The sequence below is a fragment of the Salvelinus sp. IW2-2015 genome, linkage group LG4q.2 (genome assembly GCF_002910315.2).
Source record: "Salvelinus sp. IW2-2015 linkage group LG4q.2, ASM291031v2, whole genome shotgun sequence".
Classification (NCBI taxonomy): Eukaryota; Metazoa; Chordata; class Actinopteri; order Salmoniformes; family Salmonidae; genus Salvelinus; species Salvelinus sp. IW2-2015.
Genome location: NC_036843.1, coordinates 3,896,961 through 3,924,239, shown reverse-complemented (window position 1 = coordinate 3,924,239; position 27,279 = coordinate 3,896,961). Strand labels below are relative to the sequence as shown.

Genomic DNA, 27,279 nt, shown 5'->3' with positions numbered 1-27,279 from the left:
GCAGGAAAAATATGTGGATATATTGAAGCAACATAAAGACATCAGTCAGGAAGTTAAAGCTTGGTCGCAAATGGGTCTTCCAAATGGACAATGACCCCAAGCATACTTTCAAAGTTGTGGTAAAATGGCTTAAGGACAACAAAGTCAAGGTATTGGAGTGGCCCTGACCTCAATCCTATAGAAAATGTGTGGCAGAACTGAAAAAGTGTGCGCGAGCAAGGAGGCCTACAAACCTGACTCAGTTACATCAGCCCTGTCAGAAGGAATGGGCCGAAATTCACCCAACTTATTGTGGGAAGCTTGTGGAAGGCTACCTGAAACGTTTGTTAAACAATTTAAAGGCAATGCTACAAAATACAAGTTGAGTGTATGTAAACTTTTGACGTGTATGTAAACTTCCGACTTCAACTGTATATCAGATTTGTGGATAGATGGATTCTTGGATCGAGGCCTTGACTTTACGAACACCCCACACATTGTAATAAACAAAATCTGTTTAAAACACAAATCATCAAGCTATCGAGGACATACACTGAGACTCTATGGTCTGAACAAGATCAATGGTGTGTGTGTTTACCTTGTTGAGGTAGCGTTCGTTCATGGCCTTGGCTATGTGTCTGATCTCGCAGCGCTGGTCAGCGTCCCGCTTCTTCTCGTTGAGCTTCTCAGCCAGGGTTTCCAGCTCTGTCAGGGCCATCTGTAGGTGTAGCCTGTCACTGTGGCCTACTGGGGTGTTTTTCAACATGTCCTGCCATAAAGCGTGGAGAGATGACACATTCAGAGCATTACATAGCACAGATCACACCCAGAGCTTCTCTACAGTGGCATAGCATCAGTTGAAAACTATTCAGATTCCTTCAGACAACCATTGGGCTGTCTTAAAAAAAGGTTATCCTCAGTCATAACAATTATGAGTGAGGATAAAAATGTGAAGTGCCCGGAGACCAGAAGCAGAAATACTTTCCCAAGAGTACACACACCACACAGTGTAGTGCATTTTTAACACAGCTCTTTGTTTAGTGAGTATGTGGCTCCCTCTGCTGGTGAATCTATGCAATATTTTTTTCTGAGGGCAGTGTGGACGCTAGAATGAAATCGATACCTGCAGCAGCAGAATGAACTGAGGGAATCTCTGGATGGGCTTCATCATGAGTCCGTAGAGAGTGACCCGGTCACTGCTGGTCTCCTGACGATGCTGTGGAGACAAAAGTAGGACAATCAATGATTACTGATTGATGCACTGCAGGACAATCCAATACACAACCACAAACTATTTTAGTTCAGTCTGAAATCGACCCCCGGTCCTATGTTAAGGGTAGAGCCAGAGATGCATATTCTGCCCAGCTGTATTTTCACAGGAGCATACTTTTTATTTATTTGAACAACAGTGCTCTCTGACTGACCTTGAGGAAGTCCAGGAAGCTGGGTTTGGAGGCACACGTCTTCCTGACCACCGCCATGGCCGTGCTGAAGTTGTTCACAAACTCACAGTAGGCGTCCAGCACCATGGACTTGGAGAACTGGGAACCAGATATGTAAAGAGAGACAGAGGGGGGAGAGAGAGCAAGCCATCAACACCTCATAGTCCAACATAATCATAGTCAGGAATGGAATCATCCTGGATCCTGGGCTCAAAATAAACTGTTAGCTAGAAACATCAGGGTGGAGCACTTCCTCCAAGAACCCAGCGCAGCTGTGTGTATGTGCAGCGTCTGTGTGTGTCTGTGTGTGTAGGCATGGGACTAATTCCTTTACAATGAGGCAATTTGTAAAAACACTGAGTCATGGGAAACTTGCATTATAGCTTCAGTCAGTGTTATGCTAAATGGTGAAGCCCAGTGCAGGACATACAATATTTTCAGTCCCGCTAGTTTTGACCAATTGACCACTGTTAAATACTCTTCCAGCCTTTAATCTTAAAAGTAGAATATTAGGAATGGAATCCTTCCTATGTCCCGCAGCACAGGATTCACTTGCCCACCAACCCACCGAGGCAACAAAGACGTCCCCAATCATTTCCAGACTGTCCCACTCGGCCACGCGGCATGCCAGGGCGATCTGGAACAGGGCGTGGCACTGGAGAATCTCCCGAATACGATAGAACGTCATCTTGAGCTTCCTGTCGCTTAGCAACCTGGGCTCAATCTCTGAAAGTGGCTTTTCATATTGCTAATAAGGGAGAGAATAAGGACGATGAGGATGTGGATGGTGGGAACTCTTTTCCTTGAAGAAATCACTATAAAGTTATATGAAATGTATCAAGTGAAATTAACTTGCCTCTAAAATCCGCTTCAGTGCATCCAGATAGGTCTTCTCACTCTCTAATATGGAGCCCAGTATACACCTCCTCACCACCTGTTGTTGTGAGAGCCCCTCAGGGACGGGACTGAGCACTGGCTCCATGTTGAAGCATTCCACCTCGATGAAGAGCTCTGACTCCTCATCCTCAAAACAGGTCGACTTCCTCTCTGAGACACACAGGAGAGACGTGGTCAACTCAAAATCAGATCAGCGTCACCCAGGAGGTTACTACACATTGTTAGTGGATGAATTCCCCTTTACAATGTTAAGTGCTTGCAATTCATCACAGATCCCAGATACACTAGTGTAATTAACTGACTAATGTGCACAAAAAGGACCGAAGTCCATGTTCTGCTCTTACTCTTACCATGACAGTGGGTTTTGGTCTTGATGAACGACCGTCCCCTTTTTACCGCTGCTTTGGTCTTCTCCAGGCCGTCTTTGGTCCCGTCTTTCGCTGCCTTCACCAGCTTTTGCATCTTCAGGTACATCAACAACAGTAAATAGCCCACCATCACAGTCAACATGATACTGAAGCTTTAAGGGAGGAGCCGTGTTAGGAGAAAAAGGGAAGATGGCAGATCATGTAAATACAGGAACAGGATATTTTGGGTAACTGGGTGGACCAGAGCAAGACAGCAACTGTGACAACAGCTGAACTGAGTCAATCTGAACTAAAGGATTCTCACAAATGCATAAGGGCATGAAGAGACAAGTACTTGACTCCAAATAGGGAATGTGAGTAGTTTAGAGGCACTTTGATTAGCTAGGGTAGGGTCAAAGAAGATCTACCTGGACTGCTACTGTCTGCTGAAAAGTATACATTTGGAGTAGAACCATCTTTTTTCATAGATTTGTTTGAAAGTGTTCGGTATTATCATTATCCAATGAGTGGACAGAGATGACCAAGTACGCACCTCTTGTCTAGGCCTACACACAACTCAGCTGCACTGGTGTCTCAGTCTGCTGTAGAACTTAAGGCATGTCACTAAAGGGGATGGATAGTTGCCACAACATCCACACAGTTGGTGGCACAGGGCGATGCAGACAAACCCATGCAGATGCACAGGGTGATGTAGACAAACCCACCACCAGACATAAGAGCAGGATGAAGAGAAACCAGTTCGGAGTCAGTCAGTGAGAGACACAGTGAGGGAGGTCGGGGGTTAAGGATGCCGAGGAGGCTTGAACCCTAACCCTTGTCTAGCGGAGCGCAGGGTGACGACACACACCGACCAGTACGATGGCATTTACCTTCTGCTCGTGTTTCTGTTTAATCTGCTGCAGCTCTACCGTTCCCACTGTATTTGCCATGAGATCTTTCATCTTTTTCTCATAGTGTTCTTTTAAGCGTGTCAGATCTTGAGAAAGCTAAACGAAAGCAGAGCAATTTGAAGCGTTACCAGACCATTCCTTTGAAGGTGCTCAGCCAGAGCAGATCATGCCCTCACACCAACCCGCCCACTCTCACCTCAACTAAGGCCTTGCCTCCTTACTCCTATTTTGTCTACCATCCCGGATACTCATCTTAACAGGGCCTATTTCTCCTAAAGAAGCCAAGCAGTCACTTTGTGCAGCCAGCTGAGGAATAACCGTGGGGTTTCCCTGGCAAGACCTCTGGGCTGAAAAAACAAGCGGGCCATTCCCTTCAAACCAAATACACAAATGAACTGTATATTATCAGGAACAATAACATGTGCAGCCAGAAGGCAAGAATAAGCCTATGGTGTATTTACATTAGCTCAAGTAGTAATCATTTGAAATATGCTTGACTCTCCTGTTTAACTGGATATGATCTTTTAGATATTCATTGTGTCCCACTGATTCTACTTCCTCATCTGTTCAAGATGCAGATATAAAACGACCCTTCTTTAGCTTCTCTCTTTGTGGTGTCCATCTGCACCTTGTACATCTCCTGGTGAATGAAGATAATACACAGAACCTTCCTATTCTCTCTCAATCTTCTACTCCCTATAGAATATGGCCCTTTCTTTAGTATATTACTGTATATTCCCCCTACTGTCCTCAATTTCTTGTACCCAAATTCCAACTCTTCTCCCCCCCTCTCCACCCTTCTCCCTCCACAGACAGACAGGTCTGCAGACAGTGGGAGGGTAAGGTGCTTAGTTTACATACATGGGTGGTCTTGCTCTGCGGTGGCTTCCCTCTCATGAAGGCATCAGGCAGGCCGTTCTCCCCGTGGCCCTCTCCGTCACTCTGCTCGTCGTAGCTCTCAAACTCGCTGGAGCTCCAACCGTTGTCTAGGGAGCTGCCACAGCCCTCCTCCCCAAACTCCACATCGTCATAGATCATCTCATCTGGGGGGGGGGGGGGGGGGCGCAAGGGGTTAAAACCAAGGGGAATAGCATAAAAATCAGGGTGAAATATATTAAACTGCCATGTTTCACTTTGTGTTCCTGTACAGTAAGTTAGCATGATCATAAATCAGATCAAGAGTCCTTGGCACGAATAACAAATTCTATATGGCAGTTCTAGGGCATCAACTGAACATAGCCTAACACAGTTTGATTAGGGGCACATGACATTAATCTGATGAATAATTCCAGCACATTATGTTTTAGAAATGCAAAAGAGTTAAAGACTATGCAGAGGTACTCAGACACTGTGGCAAAAGGGCAATGACAGTACAATGAAAGAAGGATAAAAGGAGCACAAAGAATGCTGCTCTAACCTGTAGTTGAATCAGAGTTCTCTCTGGGCACGTCATCATAAATTACTTCATCTGGATCTAAATGACAAAGCAACCATGTTCGAATGAATTAAAGGTCTCAACGTGCAACAAATCTTCCCACAATGAACAAAATACAGTTTCAGGGAACTGAGGAGAGGCAAGACCACGCAAGGGCCGGGTTCCTCAAAAGGAGCTAGAGGAAGGAAGTGTCTGGCGTTTCATTTGAGGAGAAGAAAAAAGACAGAATCCTGAAAACTGCATAATCATGCATTGTGCATGGGACTTTGTGGTGGACTCACATCCTCACAGAATGCTCTGAAAACCTTAATGCCCGTCCTGTGGTGTTCTAAGCAGGCCAAAAAGTATGCATCATTGTTACCACAATTCTGTAGTAAATACTAGGTAAACACAAACAGGACAGAAAATGGCAGGAAATGACATATTTCTCATTGGTAGCTAAATGAGAAGAGAATGAGTGCTCACTATCCATCCAGGCTGTGTTTGCAGGGTCCGACACCCATTTGGACAAAGCATCCTCCTCCCTGATGGCAGGATACTCTTCACTGAAGACACTTGAATGAAAAGAGAAATTATAACCATCTGCTATTCCAATGCAAATAACCAAGATGCCACAATCACAAATTCTAGCAGATCAACTAGATGACATGAAGCAGATCAGTGAAGAGCCTGACAGGAGTCACTCACCTGTCTACAGAAGTGTTGCATGTCCCCACCACAGTAACTGAAGGGAGAGAGCGAGAGAGACAACAGTAATGAACTTGGACTACTCCTTCAATAAATAAAAACATGACCTAAAATGTGCAGTTTGCAATAAACCTTATGTACCACCAGGGGGCAGCCACCACTGAAACTAAACTTGTATTAAAGAGCTATAAAGATACTTCAGAATGCATTGCTCATTCTAAAAACTGCAATGATGAACTGCTATATTATATTAACGATAGGCCTACGTTTCAGAATATTTCCTACAGAACAACCTTACATTATATTGGAACAATCAATCAATGTATTGGCATTTTAACTCCAGAATATATCCTTTAAAATACTTTTATAAAACACTCCAAATGTCTTTGCATTTTTCACAGGAGTGACTGTGATATGTCGGCTAGCTTAAATTACACTGCAATTTGCCCCCAGACTGGCCAAGCCATGAATTTGAAAAGTGCTACTGTGACATTGAGAGAAAACAGGAAAATCCTCAAGTGGCCGGCTAAATTTAGCCCCCACTTCCTTGTGGCAAGGCTTTAGAAAAAAAGGAATGTGACGGAGAAAGCAGAGGAAAAATGAGTTGGGAGTACAGAGCATGCAGGTGCCATAGACTCTCATCTCAAAGTCAGTAGGGGAGAGGACGGGGGAATTCCTCCATAGGAAAAGGAAGTCAAAGTTTGAACAGTCATGCCCACCACATTATTCAGTGCTCGGTTCATTGTAGAAACAATCTACAGTATAAAATACATTACATCATGATATTCTGAGGTTCGCGGCATGAATGCAGAACAGAGTAGAAAGAATAGAAGAGGAACGTCTGTTCAAATCCTTCTACAGGTTTCCACTCTGGGTGGGTTCTTCCTTTACCGTCCTCGTCCACAGAGAAGTGTCGGATGATGATGGGCGTGGTGTAGGCTGGCGTGATGAGGGGCACGCCAGAGGGGGTGGCGTATCCACAGGGCACAGGCACAGAGTAACCCGGGGGGACACAGGGGGGACTGGTGGGGGAAACATCCTGTCCCTCCCCCTCCTTCTCCCCCTCTCCTCCCACCCTCTCACCCGGTGAGGAAGAGGTAGGGACGGGCCCATGCTGCTGCTCCGGTTGCTGTAGTTGGAGGGGGGTGATTTCAATCACAGAGTAGGGGTTGACTTTCTTCTGGGAGGTGGTCCTGGGGTTGGCTGGGGGAGGGTCATCGCTGGACACTTCCTTATCTACAATGGAAATGTAATACAGTCTGTTAGCCCCAAATGAGCCCCATCAATACAACACAGCTACAGTTGCAGGATGCTCTGAATGTGCTGGAACTAGTTTGGTACTGGATTACTTTGCAGTGCCGAAATACTTAAAAAGGTAGTGCCATAACATTTCATAAGAGCAATTTGGTTAAGTGAATAAGATCATTGGAGAACACTGAAGAAGAATACTGACTGATTTACAGCAAATTTTCTTAATACTCCAATCTGCTTGGCTCAGACAGAGAGACAGCTGTCTGTTTACGGTCCCACAGCCGAGAGAGAGAGGCCTCATCTCAGGCCCTGGAGTCAGAAGAGATAAATAACCCACTAGAACACACTACAGGTAGATAGTCTAGTGGTTAAGAGTGTTGGGCCAGTAACCAAGATGTTACTGGTTTGAATCCCCGAGCCGGCAAGGTGGCGAAATATGCTGCTCTGCCCTTGAGCAAGGTAGTTAACCCCCAACAACTGCTCCCTGGGTGCCGATGATGTTGATTAAGGCATCCCCCCGCGCCTCTCTGATTCAGAGGGGTTAACTTAAATGCAGAAGACACATTTCAGTTGTGCAACTGACTAGGTTTCCCCTCTTTGATTCCAGGCATAACCCTATTGGGTTACATGTAGAACTTTTTCCCCAGAAGCTTCTACATGGAACCCAAACGGGTTCTACCTGGAACCCAAACGGGTTGACCAATCGGGACAGCCGAAAAACCTTTTTGGAACCCTTTTGTCCTAAGAGTGTACATATAGATATGCTGAAGGGCAAACACTACTGAACAGCCAATGGAGAGGGGCCTGGACTATCAATTGGACTGGGCTGTAAGTGTCAGAGGGGGAGAGACATAGGAACTTGGGCTATGACTGCTAGAGAGGGACAAGAGCATGGAATGTATGTGTTAGCAAGAGGATGAGCTAGAGAGCAGTAGTATCCCGCTGGTGTCAAACTGTGTGTGGGTCCTTTGTAACTCAGTTGGTAGAGAGAGCATAGTGCTTGTAACGCCAGCGTAGTGTGTTCGATTCCCGGGACCACCCATACGTAAAAATGAATCCGCGCATGACTAAGTCGCTTTAGATAAAGAGTCTTCTAAATGGCATATATTCTTTTAATGAATTCCAGGAGTCACCCTGCACCATGCAGCCAGCGACACCAGGCGTCAGGAGAGACGGGCGGTGTTATTGTCTATCCCTGCCTGACATGGAGCATGTGCCAGAATGAGGTTATATAACATGTGGAGGCAATAGTCACAACATGCGCTGATGGATTGCATGACACGCTCTACTGTACAGCACCCACTGAGTGTGGAGCGATGATATTCTTCTGGAGGTACATTATTTGTGTATATTTGGACTACGGTGAGACAAAAAAAAAGAGAGCCCATCTTCAGAACTTCAGGTGCTAAAGAGGAACACTGAACGGTTGTTTCCACTGACCAACAGAGTCTGTTCCTACAGGAGAGGAGTCTTCTGAAGGTGGAGGAGGGGGTAGGTCACTGTCTGTGTCAGCTGGGACTAGGACTGCTGAAGCCTCTTCCCCTTCTGCTGCAGCCACAACTGCTGTGTCTGTTGTGGCCATGGTAGCTGGAAGTGATGCGGCAACTGTAGCAGTAGTTGTGTCCACAGTCGCTGTCGCTGCTGGGGGGTCTGGGTTTGAGGGCTGCCCCTCTAGGTGGGTTTCGGAGTCTGCTCCTTCTGGCTCTGGGTGGGGGGCCACACCATTGGCCTGGGCCCCGTAGTCAGGGGCCAGAGGGGCAGGGGGCGGCCGGTCTGCCTCAGGGACCTCATCCCCACTGTCGTCAAATTCAAACTGCTCCCCCTCTTCTTCATCCGCATAAGGCACATCGTCCGCCAACACTAAGCACAGAGAGGAGAGAGGGAGAGTCAGATTAACACAGCTAACGTATACAGTGCCTTCAGAAAGTATTGATACCCCTGGACTTTTTCCACATTTTGTTGTTAAAGTGGGATTAAAATGGACAAAATAAACATTTACGATCTCCACAAAATACTCTGTACTATTAATACAAAATTAAAACACTAATAGAATCTTGATTAGATACATTTTCAACCCCTTGAGTCAATACATGTTAGAATCACCTTCGGCAGCAATTACAGCTGTGAGTCTTTCTGCGTAAGTCTAAGAGCTTTGCACACCAGGATTGTGCAACATTTGCTCATTTATTATTTTAAACATTTTTCATGCTCTGTCAAATTGGCTGTTGATCATTGCTAGACAACCATTTTTCAGGCCTTGCCATAGTTTTTACTTAAATCTGCTTGAAAATCTAACTCGCCCACTCAAGAGCATTCACTGTCTTCTTGGTAAGCAACTCCTATTTAGATTTAGCCTTGTGTTTTATGTTATTGTCCTGGTGAAAGGTGAATTAAAATCTCCCAGGTTTTCCTCTAGGATTTTGCCTGTGGTTGGTTCCATTCCGTTTATTTTGTATCCTGAAAAACTGTCCAGTCCGATTACAAGCATACCCATAACATGATGCAGCCACCACTTCGCTTGAAAATTTGGAGAGTTACTTTAGCAAAACATATTTTGCAGTATTACTTTAGCACCTTGTTGAAAACAGAATGCATGTTTTGGAATTTTTGTGTGTGTGGGGTACAGAGACGAGGTAGTCATTCAAAAGTCATGTTAAAATGATTATTTCACAGAGTGAGTATACGCAATTTTTATGGTGACCTGTTAAGCACATCTTTACTCCTTGACTTGTTAAGGCTTGCCATTAAAGAGGGGTTTAGTGCTTAATGACTGAAGACATTTTAGATTTATTTTTAATTAATTTGAAAGCATTTTGAAAATTTCAGGCTATAACAACAAAATGTGGAAAAAGAGTGAGAGAACATGAGACACATGGAAGTAGAACAATTTAAGTTTAATAATTACGCTCAAAGAGCATCACAAGCTCAAAACAAAGTACCAAGTTAAATATAAATCACTCCACCAAATGCAGGTTTGTAATTAGCAAAAGGGTGGGTCTATGTTTTCAATATAACTCTGGCTAAATTATATACAAAAAAAAAATCAAACTCATTCAATAAAAAAAAAAAAACAGGAAGTTTAATATAAATCGCTCCAATTCAATCAAAACGTAATGTAAGACAACTACTAGTACTTGCATTACAATGTTGACAGCAAATTATTAATTTATTTAATGAACTAACGTTTGGGTATTGATCCAAGAGAACATCAGATATCAGCCTAAAACAAGCCCTGCAAGTTAAAGTTGAACATGGAACATTATGGGAACGTTATGGGGATGTTATGGGAACATTAGAGGTTGTGCACAATATTTAAAAAGGTCTTGCTAAAACAAACTAATGACAGAGTAAAAAAATTTACCTGCTACTTTCTGTTCAAAGAAACCAATGACTAACTGACACACAGGAGTCAAATTGTCTTCCCACAATGCAATTAGGCAAACAGGAAACAGAGTTGTCACACCCCCAGTGACCAGGAAAACCACCGTCTTTCCCATCTCAACAGTCCAAAATGGCTTCCTCTCCTTTCAGATCAGTGTGGATGAAGAAATGGAAATGAGGAACGGAAGTCACTTTATACTATTGAGATGTAGCACTTGTGTTCCAGAACAGGCCTAGGCATCCCTGTATGAATAGGGCCTGACTCAGCTACAATAGTATGAGGGTGTACTGTAGGCCGTCATTGTAAATAAAAATGTGTTCTTAACCGACTTGCCCAGTTAAATAAAACTAAAGGAATGCAGTCTAAAAAAACACTATGGAGAGGTGGATTTCTCTCTCTAACCTAAACTATATGGAATGTTAATGTCATTGTAGACCTCATTCAGAGGACTACTCTTAAAGTGACATGGTGTTTCGGGTTAGGGGCAACCTGCTCTCTCTATACAGTTTATTGTTCTTTTCACTGCTAAGGTATAGGAGGTTCCATTGGGAGGGTTGTGTGTTGGGTTAGTCACAGGAGGTTTGTTCAACTGAACATGTGACAGATTGAGGACACTGACTGACACCATTGTAAGGCGTAGAAGAAGAAAGAAAGAAAATGCTCAAATGAAATCTCGACAGGCATTGAGAGCACATCTCTGGTACTTTCTGACAGCGGACAGGAGAGGACCTGCCATACTGAACAAAGGAGGTGAAGTAGGACAGATAAAGAGGAAGGGGTGTAAGGAAGGGGTGTAAAGGGTTGATGAAAAGGTGGTAAGGTGTGACGAGAAAAAGACATAACATCAAAATGCCTGCCCGGAATGCTGGCAACGGATTCACAGAAGGTGACATAACTCATCTGGTGGAATAGAGGAAAGGAATGCTCTGTATTCAGCCCATTCAAACTTCCCTTTCCCTCTAAGTCCATGGACTTCCTATTGGATCCAGAGTCCTATACCACAGTTCCGCTATGGGAGGCGGTAGCTCCAGTTTAGGAGGTCACAACCCCATCTGAAACTGCTACTTCACCTCCCTGGTCCGGGCTGAGTTTCTAACAGAAACTGGCACGCCTCTGCTCTTAAACATACCACAGATTCCTCATGTGACTCAGTCCCAGTACAAACACTACTGTCCTATCAGGATTCAGGCTTCCCCATGACTAGGTTAACCTACAAGGTGAACTCTCATATCCTGACTGTTCCTACTTAAAGTGTGAAAAATGTCTGGCCCAATTTCCTGAATGACCAAATCAGCGGTTACAACTCTTAATTTCCCGCTTTGCATTTTTTATATGAGAAGATTTTCTACTCAGCTTTCTCAGTATAGGCCTATAACCTTTTCTTCTTGACCCTCATTTATATCAGTTATGTTTCCTGTCCTGGCTAAGTACTTCCTGTCTGACTCTGAGCTGACGTTTATACAGCCGTTACAACAAACACTGGTTAACATAAACTTAGCCTGAGGCGGAGTAAGTAAGGTTTGAGGTTAGGCCCACTAACCATCAACCGCATCACTTACACAACTCGTTAGCTTCTTTGGGCTTGGGGGCAGTATTTTAACATCTGGATGACAAGCGTGCCCAAAGTAAACTGCCTGTTACTCAGGCCCAGAAGCTAGGATATGCATATAATTGGTAGATTTGGATAGAAAACACAAAAGTTTCCAAAACTGTTAAAATAATGTCTGTGTATAACAGAACTGATATGGCAGGCGAAAACCTGGGGAAAATCCATCCAGGAAGCGGGATTTTTTTTGATGTGGGTGGTTTTCAATTGAATGCCTATTGAGTATCTAATGTGTTAGGACCCAGATTGCAGTTCCTATGGCTTCCACAAGATGTCAGTCTTTAGACATTGTTTCAGGCTTGTTTTCTGAAAAATGAAGAAGAATGAGACCTTTCTGTCAGTGGACTGAGTAAGCATGCAGTACTGGTTTGCGTGCATGACCATGTGCGCGCCCTTCGTTGTTTTTCCTTTCTATTGAATACGCTATTGTCCGGTTGAAATATCGATTATTTAGACAATTGACAACCTGAGGATTAATTATAAACATCGTTTGACATGTTTCAACGAACATTACCGGTACTATTAGGATGTATTCGTCTGCATGTTTTGACCACCTTTGAGCCAGTGGATTACTGAACAAATGGAGATCTTGGGATATAAAGAGGGACTTTATCGAACAAAACAAACATTTATTGTGTAGCTGGGACTCTTGTGACTGAAAACCAGATGAAGCTCTTCAAAGGTAAGTCATTAATTTTATTGCCATTTCTGACTTTCATGACTCCTCTACTTGGTTGGAAAATGTTTGTATGCTTTTGTAAGCGGGGCGCTGTCCTCAGATAATTGCATGGTATGCTTTTGTCGTAAAGCCTTTTTGAAATCTGACAAAGCGGCTGGATTAACAAGAAGTTAATCTTTAAGCCGATGTATAACACTTGTATTTTTATGAATGTTTAATATGATTATATCTGTATTTTGAATTTGCCGCTCTGCAATTTCACCGGATGTTCTTGAGGTGGGTCGCTAGCAGCACGCCTGCGCCAAAAAGGTTAGTTACTAACCCCGCAGGACTAAACTACCTGTTTAATAAGTCCTTCCCCAAAGTGGTTCTGATACATACTACACAGACCAATGTCTCAGAGACACAAAAGCTTTGAAGTTCCACAGCACGATGACCACTCTAGTCTAAATCACCATTATGATTGACAGATAGTGTCAAAGACCTCAGTTTGGTGTTATGACAATGGCCCATGACTAACACTATGGGCTCTGTGACCCCTGACCTTTATGCACACCCCGAAACTAAACTTCAGTGAAAGCGTTAGAGCAGAACATTAGGAGAGAAAAGCTGGAAAGAGAAGTAAATCAGCCGTTTCCATCCGTGGTAATGAACAGCTGTGTTGGACCAGTTAGACAGATAAGGAAAAGCTAGCCGCTGCTTAAGAGGTCTGTATCACTGCTGAGCCATGGGATGAATATTCATTCTAACATTCTTCATGTCTACTCTCTGAAGCATAGGCAGGGCCAAGTAAAGCAGAGCTGGATGTGATGTAAGAGGGATTGTATTAAAACTTGAACAGATGATTCACATCAATTGCCCATTCAATAATTTGGTCGCAATCGAGTGTGGATGATGAAGCTATAGATAGTTGGCTCTGTGAGAATGTGCGTGCCTTCAGTCTTCTCAATGGGCTCTAGTCAGCACACACACTAGGCCTGTCCCCAGCACCCATTGTTAATTCATAACCACAATATGGATTCTGTTCCTGTGCCTCCCCTCCTCTCCCGTCTGCCACAATGCTCTGCTCAATGAGTCATTGGCTTACGATGTGCTCCAGCATCGCCACGGCAACAATGCAACTGGCTGCCCAGAGGGATTTATCTGGCCTGTTCCTTTCCGAGGGGTGTGTGTGTCTGTGTGTGTGTGTGTGTGTGTGTCTGATGCTGCAGTATTCAGCCCGAGCTCGGATACTGACGCACATTGTCTGCTCTTCGCAGTCGTGGCACATTTCTCCTCCTCCTCACTCCTTCGTTCCGTGGCCCACGAGCAACAGAGCAGCGGAGGAGAGGAATGTGTTGTTTGCACACTCTGCTCACACTCTGTCCATCCTGAAAGGCACTCTGGGAGCTGAGCTGACCATCAGTGTGTCCACCAAAACAGACGTTTCAAACCTATTACTTCATCAACACGACCAGAATAAATCCATAGAATACCTAGATGGCCGACACCATGAGCCCTTTGGAGACCTGTTAGTTAATGTTGCTAAAACATTACAATACAGACTGCACTTGCTGTTACAAAAAGAAAATCTGTGTGGACACCTGCTCGTCAAACATCTCACCCCAAAATGAATATGGAGTTGGTCCCCCTTTGCTGCTATAGGCTTTCCACTAGATGTTGGGACATTGGAAGCAAGTCCCCGCAGCATACAGCCACAAGAGCATTCAGGTGTTGGGCACTGATGTTGGGTGATTAGGCCTGGCTCGCAGTCGGCGTTCAATATTCATCGGAAGGTGTTCGACGTGGTTGAGGTCAGGGCTGTGCAGGCCAGTCAAGTTCTTCCATACCAATCTCGACAAACCATTTCTGTATGAATCTCACTTTGTGCAAGGGGGCATTGTCATGCTGAAACAGGAAAGGGCCTTCCCCAAACTGTTGCCACAAAGTTGGATGTACAGAATCATTTGGAATGTCATTGTCTGCAGTAGTGTTAAGATTTCCCTTCACTGGAACTCAGGGGCCCATGCAGAACGTGAAAAACAGCTCAAGACCATTATTCCTCCTCCACCAAAATATACAGTTGGCACTACGCATTGGGGCACTACCAAACCCAGATTCGTCTATCGGACTGCCAGATGGTGCATGATGGTGAAGCGTGAATCATCACTCCAGAGAAAGCGTTTCCACTGCTCCAGAGTCCAACGGCGGCAAGCTTTACACCACTCCTACCTGCGCTTGGTATTGCGCATGGTGATCTTAGACTAGTGTGCAGCTACTCGGCCATGGAAACCCATTTCCTGAAGCTCCCAACGAACAGTTATTGTGCTGAAGTTGCTTCCAGGGGCAGTGAGTGTTGCAACCGAGGACAGGCGATTTTCGGCAATCGGCAGTCCCATTCTGTGAGCTTGTGTGGCCTACCACTTCACAGCTGAGCCTTTGTTGCTCCTAGGTGTTTCCACTTCACAATAACAGCACTTACAGTTGATCAGGGCAGCTGTAGCAGGGCCGACATTTGACGAACTGACTAGTTGGAAAGGTGGCATCCCATGAAGTCAGAGCTCATCAGTAAGGCCATTCTACTGCCAATGTTTTTTTATGGAGATTGCATGGCTGTGTGCAAGATTTTATACACCTGTCAGCAATGGGTGTTGCTGAAATAGCCGAATCCACTAATTTGAAGGAGTGTCCACACACAAAAGTGTGTGTGTGTATGTATATATATATATATACACACAAAAGTGTGTGTATGTATGTATGTATGTATGTATGTATGTATGTATGTATGTACAGTGGGGAGAACAAGTATTTGATACACTGCCGATTTTGCAGGTTTTCCTACTTACAAAGCATGTAGAGGTCTGTAATTTTTATCATAGGTACACTTCAACTATGAGAGACGGAATCTAAAACAAAAATCCAGAAAATCACATTGTATGATTTTTAAGTAATTAATTTGCATTTTATTGCATGACATAAGTATTTGATACATCAGAAAGAGAACTTAATATTTGGTACAGAACCTTTGTTTGCAATTACAGGAGATCATACGTTTCCTGTAGTTTTGACATAGGTTTGCAACACACTGCAGCAGGGATTTTGGCCCACTCCTCCCTACAAGATCTTCTCCAGATTCCTTAAGGTTTCGGGGCTGTCGGTGGGCAATACGGACTTTCAGCTCCCTCCAAAGATTTTTTATTGGGTCAGGTCTGGAGACTGGCTGGCCAATCAGGACCTTGAGAGCTTCTTACGGAGACCACTCCTTAGTTTGCCATGGCTGTGTGATTTCGTGTCGTTGTCATGCTGGAACCCGCCACGACCATCTTTCAATGCTCTTATGAGGGACGGGAGGTTGTTGGCCAGATCTCGCGATACATGGCCCCCATCCATCCTCCCTCAATACGGTGCAGTCGTCTGTCCCTTTGCAGAAAAGCATGCCAAAGAATGATGTTTCACCTCCATGCTTCACGTTGGGATGTGTTTTCTTGGGGTTGTACTCATACTTTTCTTCCTCCAACACGGCGAGTGGAGTTAGACCAAAAAGCTCATTTTTGTCTCATCAGACACATGGACCTTCTCCCCATTCCTCTCTGGATATCCAGATGGTCATTGGCAAACTTCAGACAGGCCTGGACATGCACTGGCTTAAGCGGGGGACCTTGCGTGCGCTGCAGGATTTTAATCCATGACGCGTAGTGTGTTACTAATGGTCTTTCTTTGAGACTGTGGTCCCAGCTCTCTTCAGGTCATTGACCAGGTCCTGCCGTGTAGTTCTGGGCTGATCCCTCACTTCCTCATGATCATTTGATGCCCCACGAGTGGAAATCTTGCATGGAGCCCCAGACGAGGTGATTGACCGTCATCTTGAACTTCTTCCATTTTCTAATAATTGCGCCAACAGTTGTTTTCCTTCTCACCAAGCTGCTTGCCTATTGTCCTGTAGCCCATCCCAGCCTTGTGCAGGTCTACAATTTTATCGCCTGTGTCCTTACACAGCTCTCTGGTCTTGCGCATTGTGGAGAGGTTGGAATCTGTTTGATTGAGTGTGTGGACAGGTGTCTTTTATAACAGGTAACGAGTGGAGAACAGGAGGCTTCTTAAAGAAAAACTAACAGGTCTCTGTGAGAGCCGGAATTGTTACTGGTTGGTAGGTGATCAAATACTTATGTCATGCAATAAAATGCAAATTAATTATTTAAAAATCATACAATGTGATTTTCTGGATTTTTGTTTTAGATTCGTCTCTCACAGTTGAAGTGTACTATGATAAAAATTACCAGACTCTACATGCTTTGTAAGTAGGAAAACCTGCAAAATCGGCAGTGTATCAAATACTTGTTCTCCCCACTGTATGTGTGTATATATATAGTAGCTGTCGACAGGTCTGGGTAGCAGCATGTGTTCTTAGATGTGCTGGGAGAGATTGAGTCAGAGAGAGAGGGGAAGAGAGGAGGAGGATGTTGGCATTACTTACTTTCAGGAGGTGGGGGAGGGAAGTCTTCCACAATGTCCATACTGGGTGCTGTTTTCTGGGCATACAGGTTCACTCAGCAGCCTGGTGGTAGTCCTCTACACCCACACATTCCCCTGGAGGAAACAGACATATGGAATGTTAAAATAGCGTGCTATGATACTGTCCACTTATTCAATTAGCTAAGCATAGACGACTGTTCCCATGCATCATCTGCAGCAGTTTTTCCCGAGCTATATGGCCAAGTTACAGCCTAACTAGACTTTTGCCTGGTAAGGTCACATGGTATACATGAACATGAGTATTAATACATGGAAAAAAAGTCAAAAGATGGCATGTAATATGATATACACTTATGAAAGTAGCTTAGCACTGATACATCATTACTGTGGCATTTGGCACTGCATTACCCACAGCCGATGGTAAACCAACCAACCACACTCTGTTAATTCCATGTTAGTCACACCAAGGGTAGGGGAGCATTGTGGTCTTGGCTCTTTTGTCTGAGCATCTAATGCAGACAAAATTAAAAACATCAAGATACAAAACGTCCTCTCGCCCCACGTGTTAATGTGTAAACAAACAGTTAATATGATGTGTGTGTGTGTGTGTCAGAGCAGGGTTATTGTATCCGCTGACACCATTACGGTCAGTGACTGTGTAAGTAAACATGGTGGAGCTGGAAGCTTCACACCATGGGAATGGAGAAGGAAAACCCTGGGAGTTAATCATTACCAGTGTGCGCGCATGTGTGTGTGTTCAATATCGCGTCAGTCAGGCGTCAACGCTGCTCAAGCACTTTGTAACCTGTTGATTGATTTAGTGTGAGTCAGTAATCTCCTACTGTAGCTTTACCTCCCTCTGATCACGCATGTCCTTATTTCCAAATAACCAGGAAGAAGAGGTTAACAGCTACGAGGTTCAACTCTACTGAACATCTGATAACAGCTGTCCAAATTGGGATGTCTAAATTTAGCAGTTGTTTTCATTGTTTGAAAGCCAGATTTCACCAAGAAAAACTAGGCTAATTTAGTCTAAAAATAAGTTATGTTATCAAATCAAGACGTTCAGTAGAATTTAATTCAATATAGTTCACTAATTCTAGCTCAAAATTATTTCCTAATAAACTTCTGCATGTACAGTACTATAAGCCTATCACTTTTACACATTACAGCATTTCTTATCTCAATACCTTATAACCTGTAAAAGGTCTAACACGGAGGGGCACAGGGTAGTGACAGGTATGCAAGTCAGAGGTCAAGGTGAGGGTGGGGTTAACCGAGGGCTCACTTTTCGCTGGGGGGGGGGGGGGGGGGGGGGGATGACAATGCATGCTAAAACAGGAAACACACAGACCTGCACAGACATGAGACCAGAGAGAGAGAGAGCGCATTCTTCCACTGCCTAACATTTTGTTAAATAGATGATTGGACACATGGATGACTCCAACAAAATAAGCTTCAAGTTTAGGTTGGAAAGTAGGTCACGTCTTTCTGTAATTGCCTACTTCCTTCAAAAGAGACTAAAATGTCAAACTATCCTCAAGGGTGGATGATATTCTATGGAATGACATCATTGCTATAAGAGGACCCTTGCAGAGTTCTAGTGTGTTCCATACTATTCAGAGATTCTGCTCTCTAATTAAATTCACACCATAATACGACAAGCTTACAATACAGTACAAGCATCTGTGAATAAGACTGCTCTATTCCAATGCTGCCAACAAGAGCCAAAATATATACCACTTAGAGACTCAAAGCTTGTTTTGTCTAGCTCCCCTGCGTCTTTGTCCCCACCCAGACAGCAGAGGGTGTGAACAAAGCACACAGGACCAGTGTTTTCTTCTGTATTGTATGTCTAAGAGACAGTTGGGTAGAAAATGTTTGTCCTGGAAACAAAATACTTTATAACTGCTCAAAGTTATAGCTAGACATGTGACTAACCGGACAGATTTAGACAAGGATAAAAAGTCCTAAAAGGATGGGATACACCCTTAACATGACTGATAAAATGATTCATCATCGCTATCCTCAGGACTACTGTATGAGTTGGGATTGTGACAAGGGAAGGGAGGGAGTTGGAAGGAGGGAGTTGGAAGGAGGGAGGGAGAGCTAGAGGGGGTGAAGAGGAAATACAGCAATCAGGTGTGTTCATCCTCTGGGCTTCCTAAAGAGGAAAGAGAGACATCCCTTTCTGACAGACATTTCCTCAATTAAATACCTTTAATATGGTTATTATCATGGGCCATGTCTTATATTTGATAAATGTGACATTTAAATGTAACCTATTGTCTCACTTTTACAGAAGACCTTAAACTCAGGTTACTGTAAACAACAGTCTTGAGTCCAGACAGACGACCTTTCCGGAGATTCCTCCATTTACCTTCTGTTGACTCCTACATTTCCTAACCAGCACTTTTACTTGCTCGGTGGGGAAACAAGACGCACCTCGGATAAATTACATCCTGTGTGGCCTGTGGCATCTAGGCCGTAATCCCTGGGACCACTTGGCCCACCATAGATTGGGGGGGGTCCTCTCACATACAGTACCAGTCAAAAGTTGACACACCTACTCATTCGAGGGTCTTTATTTTTACTATTTTCTACATTGTAGAATAATAGTGAAGACCTCAAACTATGAAAAAACACATATGTAATCATGTAGTAACCAAAAAAGAAAGTGTTAAAATCTATTTTAAAAATATATATTTTAGATTCTTTAAAGTAGCCACCATTTGCCTTGATGACAGCTTTCTTGGCATTCTCTCAACCAGTTGCATGAGGTAGTCACCTGGAATGCATTTCAATTAAAATGTGTGCCTTGTTAAAAGTTAATTTGTGTAATTTATTTCCTTCGTTTAAGCCAATGGCAAGAACAGCTCAAATAAGCAAAGAGAAACAACAATCTGTCATTACTTTAAGACATGAAGGTCAGTCAATCCGGAAAATGTCAAGAACTTTGAACGTTTCTTCAAGTGCAGTCACAAAAACCATCAAGCGCTATGATGAAACTGGCTCTCATGAGGTCCGCCACAGGAAAGGAAGACCCAGAGTTACCTCTGCTGCAGAAGATACATTCATTAGATTTACCAGCCTCAGAAATTGCAGCCCAAATAAATGCTTCAGTTCAAGTAACAGACACATCAACAGTTCAGAGGAGACTGCGCAAAATCAGGCCTTCATGGTTGCGGCAATGAAGCCACTACAAAAGGACACCAATAAAAAAAGAGACTTGCTTGGGCCAAGAAACATGCGCAATGGACATTAGACTGGTGGAAATCTGTTCTTTGGTCTGTCCAAATTGGAGATTTTTGGTTCCAACCGCCGTGTCTTGAGATGCAGAGTGAGATGCTGAGTAGGTGAACGGATGATCTCCGCATGTGTGGTTCCCACTGTGAAGCATGGAGGAGGTGGTGTGATGGTGCGGGGGTGCTTTGCTGGTGATAATGTCTGTGATTTATTTAGAATTAAAGGCACACTTAACCAGCTTGGCTACCGCAGCATTCTGCAGCCATACGCCATCCAATCTGGTTGCACTTAGTGGGACTATCATTTGTTTTTCAACAGGACAATGACCCAAAACACACCTCCAGGCTGTGTAAGGGCTATTTGACCAAGAAGGAGAGTGATGAGTGCTATATCAGATGACCTGGCCTCCACAATCACCCGACCTCAACCCAATTGAGATGGGTTGGACAGCATAGTGAAGGAAAAGCAGCCAACATGTGGGAACTCCTTCAAGACCGTTGAAAAAGCATTCCTCATTAAGCTGGTTGAGAGAATGCCAAGAGTGTGCAAAGCTATCATCAAGGCAAAGGGTGGCTCAAATATATTTTGATTAGTTTAACATTTTTGGGGGTTATTACATATGTGTTATTTCATAGTTGATGTCTTCACTATATATATATATAGTTGATACTTGAATGAGTAGGTGTCCAAACTTTTGACTGGTACTGTACATAGACCAACAGTGAGTTTCATGTCAGCACCCTATACTTACTACACCATGCCTATTGGAGGCTTCCAAACATTCCTTTAAAGTAGGTCTAGGTGGCAGGGAGGGTGGCGTGCAGGGTGGTGGGCAGGCAGCTGAGCCAACAGGGGGGGGGGGGGGGGAGAACAGTCTGATGACAGACTTGACCAAGCATATCATTACAAGTCAACAACACACAAGTAAACCTCTGTGGTTAGCCATGCACAGACAGGAAAATAGTAATCTAGGGCCTGTAGTTAATGCTGCTGATTTGTTTCCAGTTTGTTCACAACAAACGTCACTAAAACGAGTCACAACTAGGGCTGTTGCGGTGACCGTATTACCGCCACACCGGCGGTCACGAGTCATGAAGGCAGTCAAATTCCACATGACCGTTTAGTCACGGTAATTAGGCTTCTGCAAGCTCTGATGCTGCTGCTGGTCATTACCAAACTTGCTAACTGCCTGGTACTCAGCACTCTATTGTCCCTCTAATCACTCTGACATCAATGCAAGTATTCGTAAACAAACAAATATTGTAAACAAACACTTCATGAGAACCCATGACCTCATGTTGTGCAACATTTCTATAGGCTATGAAATTGTGAGAAAACAGAGTGATGGCCGCTAATAAAAAGAGGATTCCATCAGCTTTCTATAGGCTAGGCCTCCTATATTTATTGATCAACTTGCCTAATATTAAGCACATTCCTTAGATTTACAACAGGAGTATAGCCTACCTGGCAGGCATGAAAATAAACCACGGGGAAAAGCGTCCTCCATTCGCTATTTAAGTGCATAGATGACATGTATTTGTCCCCTGTCCCGATACAGGTGCATGATAATGGTCCATTTTAATTCATAACAAATCACATATATAATTTATTCTGATGGGTGACAATATTAGCCTATCACTTGTGAATTATATATTATCACTTGTGAATGGATGCCCATCATAAGAAACGATGCCTTTTTTTGGCTACTTGTTCGAATCATAGCCGCACACCTCATCAAAACATATAGCCCTATGGGCTAGGCTACATAAGTTTTGTTATCACAACTAAAAGTGGCTAAATTACTTCTTAAAATGAAGTACATTAATCTGCTTTACAAGGGGTGTAGAGCCTAACTGCCATACATAAGGAGCGCGACAGTTTGTGGGGAAGATCATATTCACCATAAAAATGCACATTTATAATAAAAGCATTACATGCATAATTGCATTAGCGGTCACTTCTGATAATGGTGTTTTCAGCAAATGGAACATTCACGCTTATAGCCTACTACCATGTGCTCATTGCTGCGCTTATTATGTGAAGAAATAACCTAATAGTTTATCAAACTTTTAAGCTAAAAGTTCTGATATGTTGCGTCAGCCACATAGCATTAAAAAAAATACATGCTGGTTGTATTAATTTGGGATCCATCAAATCACACAACTGTCCCAGACTGTTAGGAATATTTATTTCTCACACAGAATAGGTCGACTTTTGTACTATGGGGGATAGTAGATTGACATAGGCTAGTGCTTTTGCTGTTCGTTAGGCCTACTCATCTTGTAGGCTGACACAGTAAAATGTGGACAGTTCTTCCAATATCTTTTATATGCACCTCGGCATTGGATAAGGACGCGCACAGTTGCGTGCGTTCCCGATGTGTCCGTCTTAACTTGTAACCTGTGAGAAAGACCAGATCACGTGACGGAGCGCCACGCAGTACTCCGGGCCACAAAAGGCATGGATTTTTTTAGGGTGCATTACGGACACAAAGGGGATGCGTGAAATTCGAGGCATTATCAAGTGCTTGTCAAATTGTGAATGAGAGACTGATGTAGTGTGTACAGCCTGCGCAAAAAAAAACAAAGCAGAGCTCATGCCTTTCAAGTGCCTTTTTTCTAAATCATTAGTCTCATCATGCAGCCTTAAAATGTATAAAAAAATCTAAACATGTAGCCCAACGTTTGTAGAACAACTGAAGTTACATTAATAACTCTAAATTAAGCATATAGGAGTAGCTGTTTCTTTGTTAACCGCTCAACACAGAATAGCCGCATGTGCACACTCCCTCAAATCATTTGGATAAAATATTTATATTTTATTCAGCTTTGTTCAATTGGGTTATCATACTATAAAATAATGCCGTGGAATTATAAGCAAATCTCGTCTGCTAAATAAACTAGTGTAGCCCACAGCCATAGCCACATCAGGACAACTCAGAGTATGCTATTCTTTTCTGAAAGACTATTTTCTTCATATCATGCTTCTTTAGATCTGTCTAAAATAAAATTATGGATTTATTGTGAAGGTGTAGGCTATATTACATTACATGGATTTATTAGACTTTTTAAAATGTCTTGTAGGCCATGTGTGGAAGCCAGGAGATGCTAAATGTGTTTATGTTAATTAACGGTCAATCACTGTGAGACCGACAGTTATTTGGTTGACAATCACCGGCTGACAAAACCGCCACAGCCCTAGTCACAACAGTAATAATTAACATGTTCACAAAGGGTGAGGAGTTATCACATACATTGACTGCTGCATAATGAAAATCACAATCTACTCAGTAATTACTTCAAACCAAGACTGCAGCCAGGCGACCAAATTGTGTGTGTGTCACTGACAGCTTCTTGCTGTTTGAAGAGTTTGACACCTCTATGAAGCCAAAAACATCTCAAGCACTTTTAATGACAAGTGGCATTCCACAAATGGTTTGACAGAGTCACAAACAAAACCCAGAGCCAGCCATGGAACTCACAGCCGCATCAGTAGAGAGCAGAGAATCCTCTCTCTACATACATGCACACACACTCCTTCTGCTTCTCGGGCTGGAGCTGTGTCTCTCTGCATGGCTGTGTTATTGGCAGTGTGTCATTGTCTCCCATCACCAGCATTACTGTAATCAGTGGTCCATTATACACACACACAAACAGTCCTCTCTGTGAATAGATGGACAGGGATGACAAAGATACTTGCGCTGGGGAGGACAGTGTCCTGTAGCCTACTAAAATGGCCAGGCACTCTCTGTCCCTCTCCCCTCTCTGTATTTCAATTCAATTTCAATTGAAGGGGCTTTATTGGCATGGGAAACATATGTTTACATTGCCAAAGCAAGTGAAATAGATAACAATACAAAATGAAACAGTAAACATTACACTCACAAAAGATCCAAAAGAATAAAGACATTTCAAATGTCATATTATGTGTTGTAATGATGTGCAAATAGTTAAAGTACAAAAGGGGAAAATATATAAACATACATATAGATTGTATTTGCAATGGTGTTTGTTCTTCACTGGTTGCCCTTTTCTTGTGGCAACAGGTCACATATCTTGCTGCTGTGATTGCTAACCCAATAGATATGGGAGTTTATCAAAATTGGATTTGTTTTCAAATTCTTTGTGGGTCTGTGTAATCTAAGGGAAATGTGTGTCTCTAATATGGTCATACATTTGGCAGGAGGTTAGGAAGTGCAGCTCAGTTTCCACCTCCTTTTGTGGGCAGTGTGCACATAGCCGGTCTTCTCTAGAGCCAGGGTTGCCTACGGCGGCCTCTCTCAATAGCAAGGCTATGCTCACGGAGTCTGTACATAGTCAAAGCTTTCCTTAAGTTTGGGTCGGTACTCTCTGTTTTGGGCCAAATAGCATTCTAGTTTGCTCTGTTTTTTTTGTTAATTCTTTCCAATGTGTCAAGTAATTATCTTTTTGTTTTCTCTGTATTTGGTTGGATATAATTGTGTTGCTGTCCTGGGGCTCCGTTTGTGAACAGAGCCCCAGGACCAGCTTGCTTAGGGGACTCTTCTCCAGGTTCATCTCCTGTATTTGATGGCTTTATTATGGAAGGTTTGGGAATTGCTTCATTTTAGGTGGTTGTAGAATTTAACAAATATTTTCTGGATTTTGATAATTAGCGGGTATCGTCCTAATTCTGCTCTGCATGCATTATTTTGGTGTTTTATCTTGTACACAGAGGATATTTTTGCATGCAGGTCTCAATTTGGTGTTTGTCCCATTTTGTGAATTCTTGGTTGGTGAGCAGACCCCAGACCGCACAACCATAAAGGGCAATGGGTTCTATAACTGATTCAAGTATTTTTTGCCAGAGCTTAATTGGCATGTCAAATATTATGTTCCTTCTGCCTTCTCTCAGATCGTTCACAGCTTTGTGGAAGTTACCTGTGGCGCTGATGTTTATTCCAAGGTATGCATCTTTTTTTGATTGCTCTAGGGCAACGGTGTCTACAAGGAATTATTTCTCTGTGTGTGTGTGTGTGTGTGTTGACAGGGGGCCAGGCAGAACCAGTTTTATGACATGTAGAGGAGGATCCCTGAAAACCACAGTGAGAGAGAAGAATGTAGTCAGTCAGCCTCCAAGGAGTGGAGCTTAAAAGTATATTGGATATTTCTCTCATTAGAAATCTAACACACTTTCGGAATGTTCATGTCAGCAATAACTAATGATATATCCTTGTGTATGCAAACTGCTCGGCTATAAGAGCCCATGAAGAGAACAAACAGATCTACAGAGCGTGTTAACATGCAGTAACTCAATGTATACCATTGCATAGCTGAGTATTATGTTCATAGCTGCTTTCTAAAGCCTCCGACAGACCTGAAATGTTATCTGACCTAGACACAGGGATCAATATAGCCAGAGGAGCAGCATGGCATTTCACATCAGCAGCTGTAATTACACAGGTGTCGGGTGTGGGAAATACACTTCAATAGCATGGCCTAGGGTAGGTCACCCATACAGAAATTATAGATTAGAATATATTTCAATAAAATATATTGGGGAAAATGTATTTCTCAAATATGTTTAAAAACACAAACACACCTCACAACCTTCTCTACCCTAATGATAATGTTGAGTCTCTATTGGCTTCTGGTACGTTAGCATTAGGTTCCCAGAGTGGCATTTTGCATGCAAAAGTTGGATCATTGAGTTGTAGTTGAAAACAAATTCTGCAGCTATTGAGGTACCACTTAGTATGATACATAAAAAAATACATGAAGTGTTTATTTTTAAAAGATATCTGTAAATATATTTTTCCTGAGCTGTCAATCACAATTTGAAATGCCTGCCCCAAGCCCCGCTTGCAACTGACAATTCTTCTTCAGAAGGTGAAGAGCACCACTAAAAAAAAGCTCTTGTGGATAATGGCATTTTATTTTACATTCATAACATAATTTTTTTTTTTTTTACCTGGTGGGTGACAGAGGAAGAAAAATCTTGCTTGCAGTTCAATACATTTTTCATCGAGCTTGCTAACACAGCTAGCTACCTAGCTTGACACCAACGTGCAACGACTGACCATGGTAAGAATTATTTTGAAAATTAAAGTTGAGTCCAGTAGAGTTAATGTCATGTATGTATTAGATATAATGTAATTACCAAAGCCATTGTTAAATGTTCTTGGTTAACCAACCAATGTGTTGCTTGCTAGCTAGCTACCGTAGCTAGATTTAGTGACGGTTGCCTGTCTTTGATAGAACTGGCTAGCCCCTTATTTATTCTTGAGTGGAATTATTTCACTGACTCTCCGTCACTGCATTATCCACAGGGTAACTGTCAACTTGTGAGTCTGCAATAGACACTGGAGGTGAAGGAATTTGCATTGTAAGTATCAAAAACATATTCAAAAACATTATTTAAAAAAGACATGTTAAGTGCACAGAGGTAATTTGTACATTTTGTGTTTCAGATGCTACCTTCTAGTAAGTATTTCACTGTTAGTCTACACTGTTTACAAAGCATGTGACAAACACAATTTTATCTAAGTGACTCCCATGCCACATTCAACATGTTTCAGATGCGACCTTCAAGTGACTCCCATGCCACATTCAACATGTTTCAGACGCGACCTTCAAGTGACTCCCATGCCACAATCAACATGTTTCAGACGCGACCTTCAAGTGACTCCCATGCCACATTCAACATGTTTCAGATGCGACCTTCAAGTGACTCCCACGCCACATTCAACATGTTTCAGATGCGACCTTCAAGTGACTCCCATGCTACAATTCAATGAGTTATTTGAGCAAAAAAAATTAAGATTATTGAAAGCACTGAGTTGTCAGTCATGAGTCATTCAAACTTTTCAAAAGTATACCACAGCATGCATGCTACTGTGATTTAGTGCTGAACTTTGTAGTTTTATACATATAAGGTAAAAAGCCAAATTCATTAAAATACATGGCAACATCTTTATGAAATATATTTTACTAGCTACCATAGCATGC

General features: G+C 43.0%; 1 protein-coding gene and 1 long non-coding RNA gene across 5 annotated transcripts in view; one reads left to right on the top strand and one right to left on the bottom strand.

The window, feature by feature from the left end:
• LOC111963150 (rho guanine nucleotide exchange factor 10) overlaps positions 1-27,279 on the bottom strand; it is an 87,770-nt gene that overhangs the window by 52,063 nt on the left and 8,428 nt on the right. For 2 of the 3 annotated variants that reach the window (XM_023986388.2, XM_070443328.1), the window contains exons 2-15: positions 17,070-17,182; positions 8,390-8,809; positions 6,590-6,934; positions 5,699-5,735; positions 5,477-5,565; positions 4,994-5,050; positions 4,438-4,619; positions 3,556-3,672; positions 2,669-2,780; positions 2,278-2,468; positions 1,990-2,169; positions 1,404-1,520; positions 1,103-1,195; positions 578-748 (exon numbers count right to left, since the gene is read on the bottom strand). In XM_023986388.2, the coding sequence (XP_023842156.1) occupies positions 578-748; positions 1,103-1,195; positions 1,404-1,520; positions 1,990-2,169; positions 2,278-2,468; positions 2,669-2,780; positions 3,556-3,672; positions 4,438-4,619; positions 4,994-5,050; positions 5,477-5,565; positions 5,699-5,735; positions 6,590-6,934; positions 8,390-8,809; positions 17,070-17,109 (2,151 nt within the window). In that variant the 5' untranslated portion in view covers positions 17,110-17,182. The remainder of the gene's footprint in view (positions 1-577; positions 749-1,102; positions 1,196-1,403; positions 1,521-1,989; positions 2,170-2,277; positions 2,469-2,668; positions 2,781-3,555; positions 3,673-4,437; positions 4,620-4,993; positions 5,051-5,476; positions 5,566-5,698; positions 5,736-6,589; positions 6,935-8,389; positions 8,810-17,069; positions 17,183-27,279) is intronic. The other variant, XM_023986389.2, reaches the window with a different exon arrangement.
• LOC111963151 (uncharacterized) lies at positions 24,509-27,243 on the top strand. Of its 2 annotated transcripts, none has more exons than XR_011479750.1 (5): positions 24,509-24,652; positions 25,187-25,237; positions 26,257-26,355; positions 26,601-26,656; positions 26,850-27,243. It is a non-coding gene; the product is annotated as an uncharacterized lncRNA (long non-coding RNA). The 2 variants fall into 2 exon arrangements; XR_011479749.1 differs by having other exon boundaries at positions 26,742-27,243.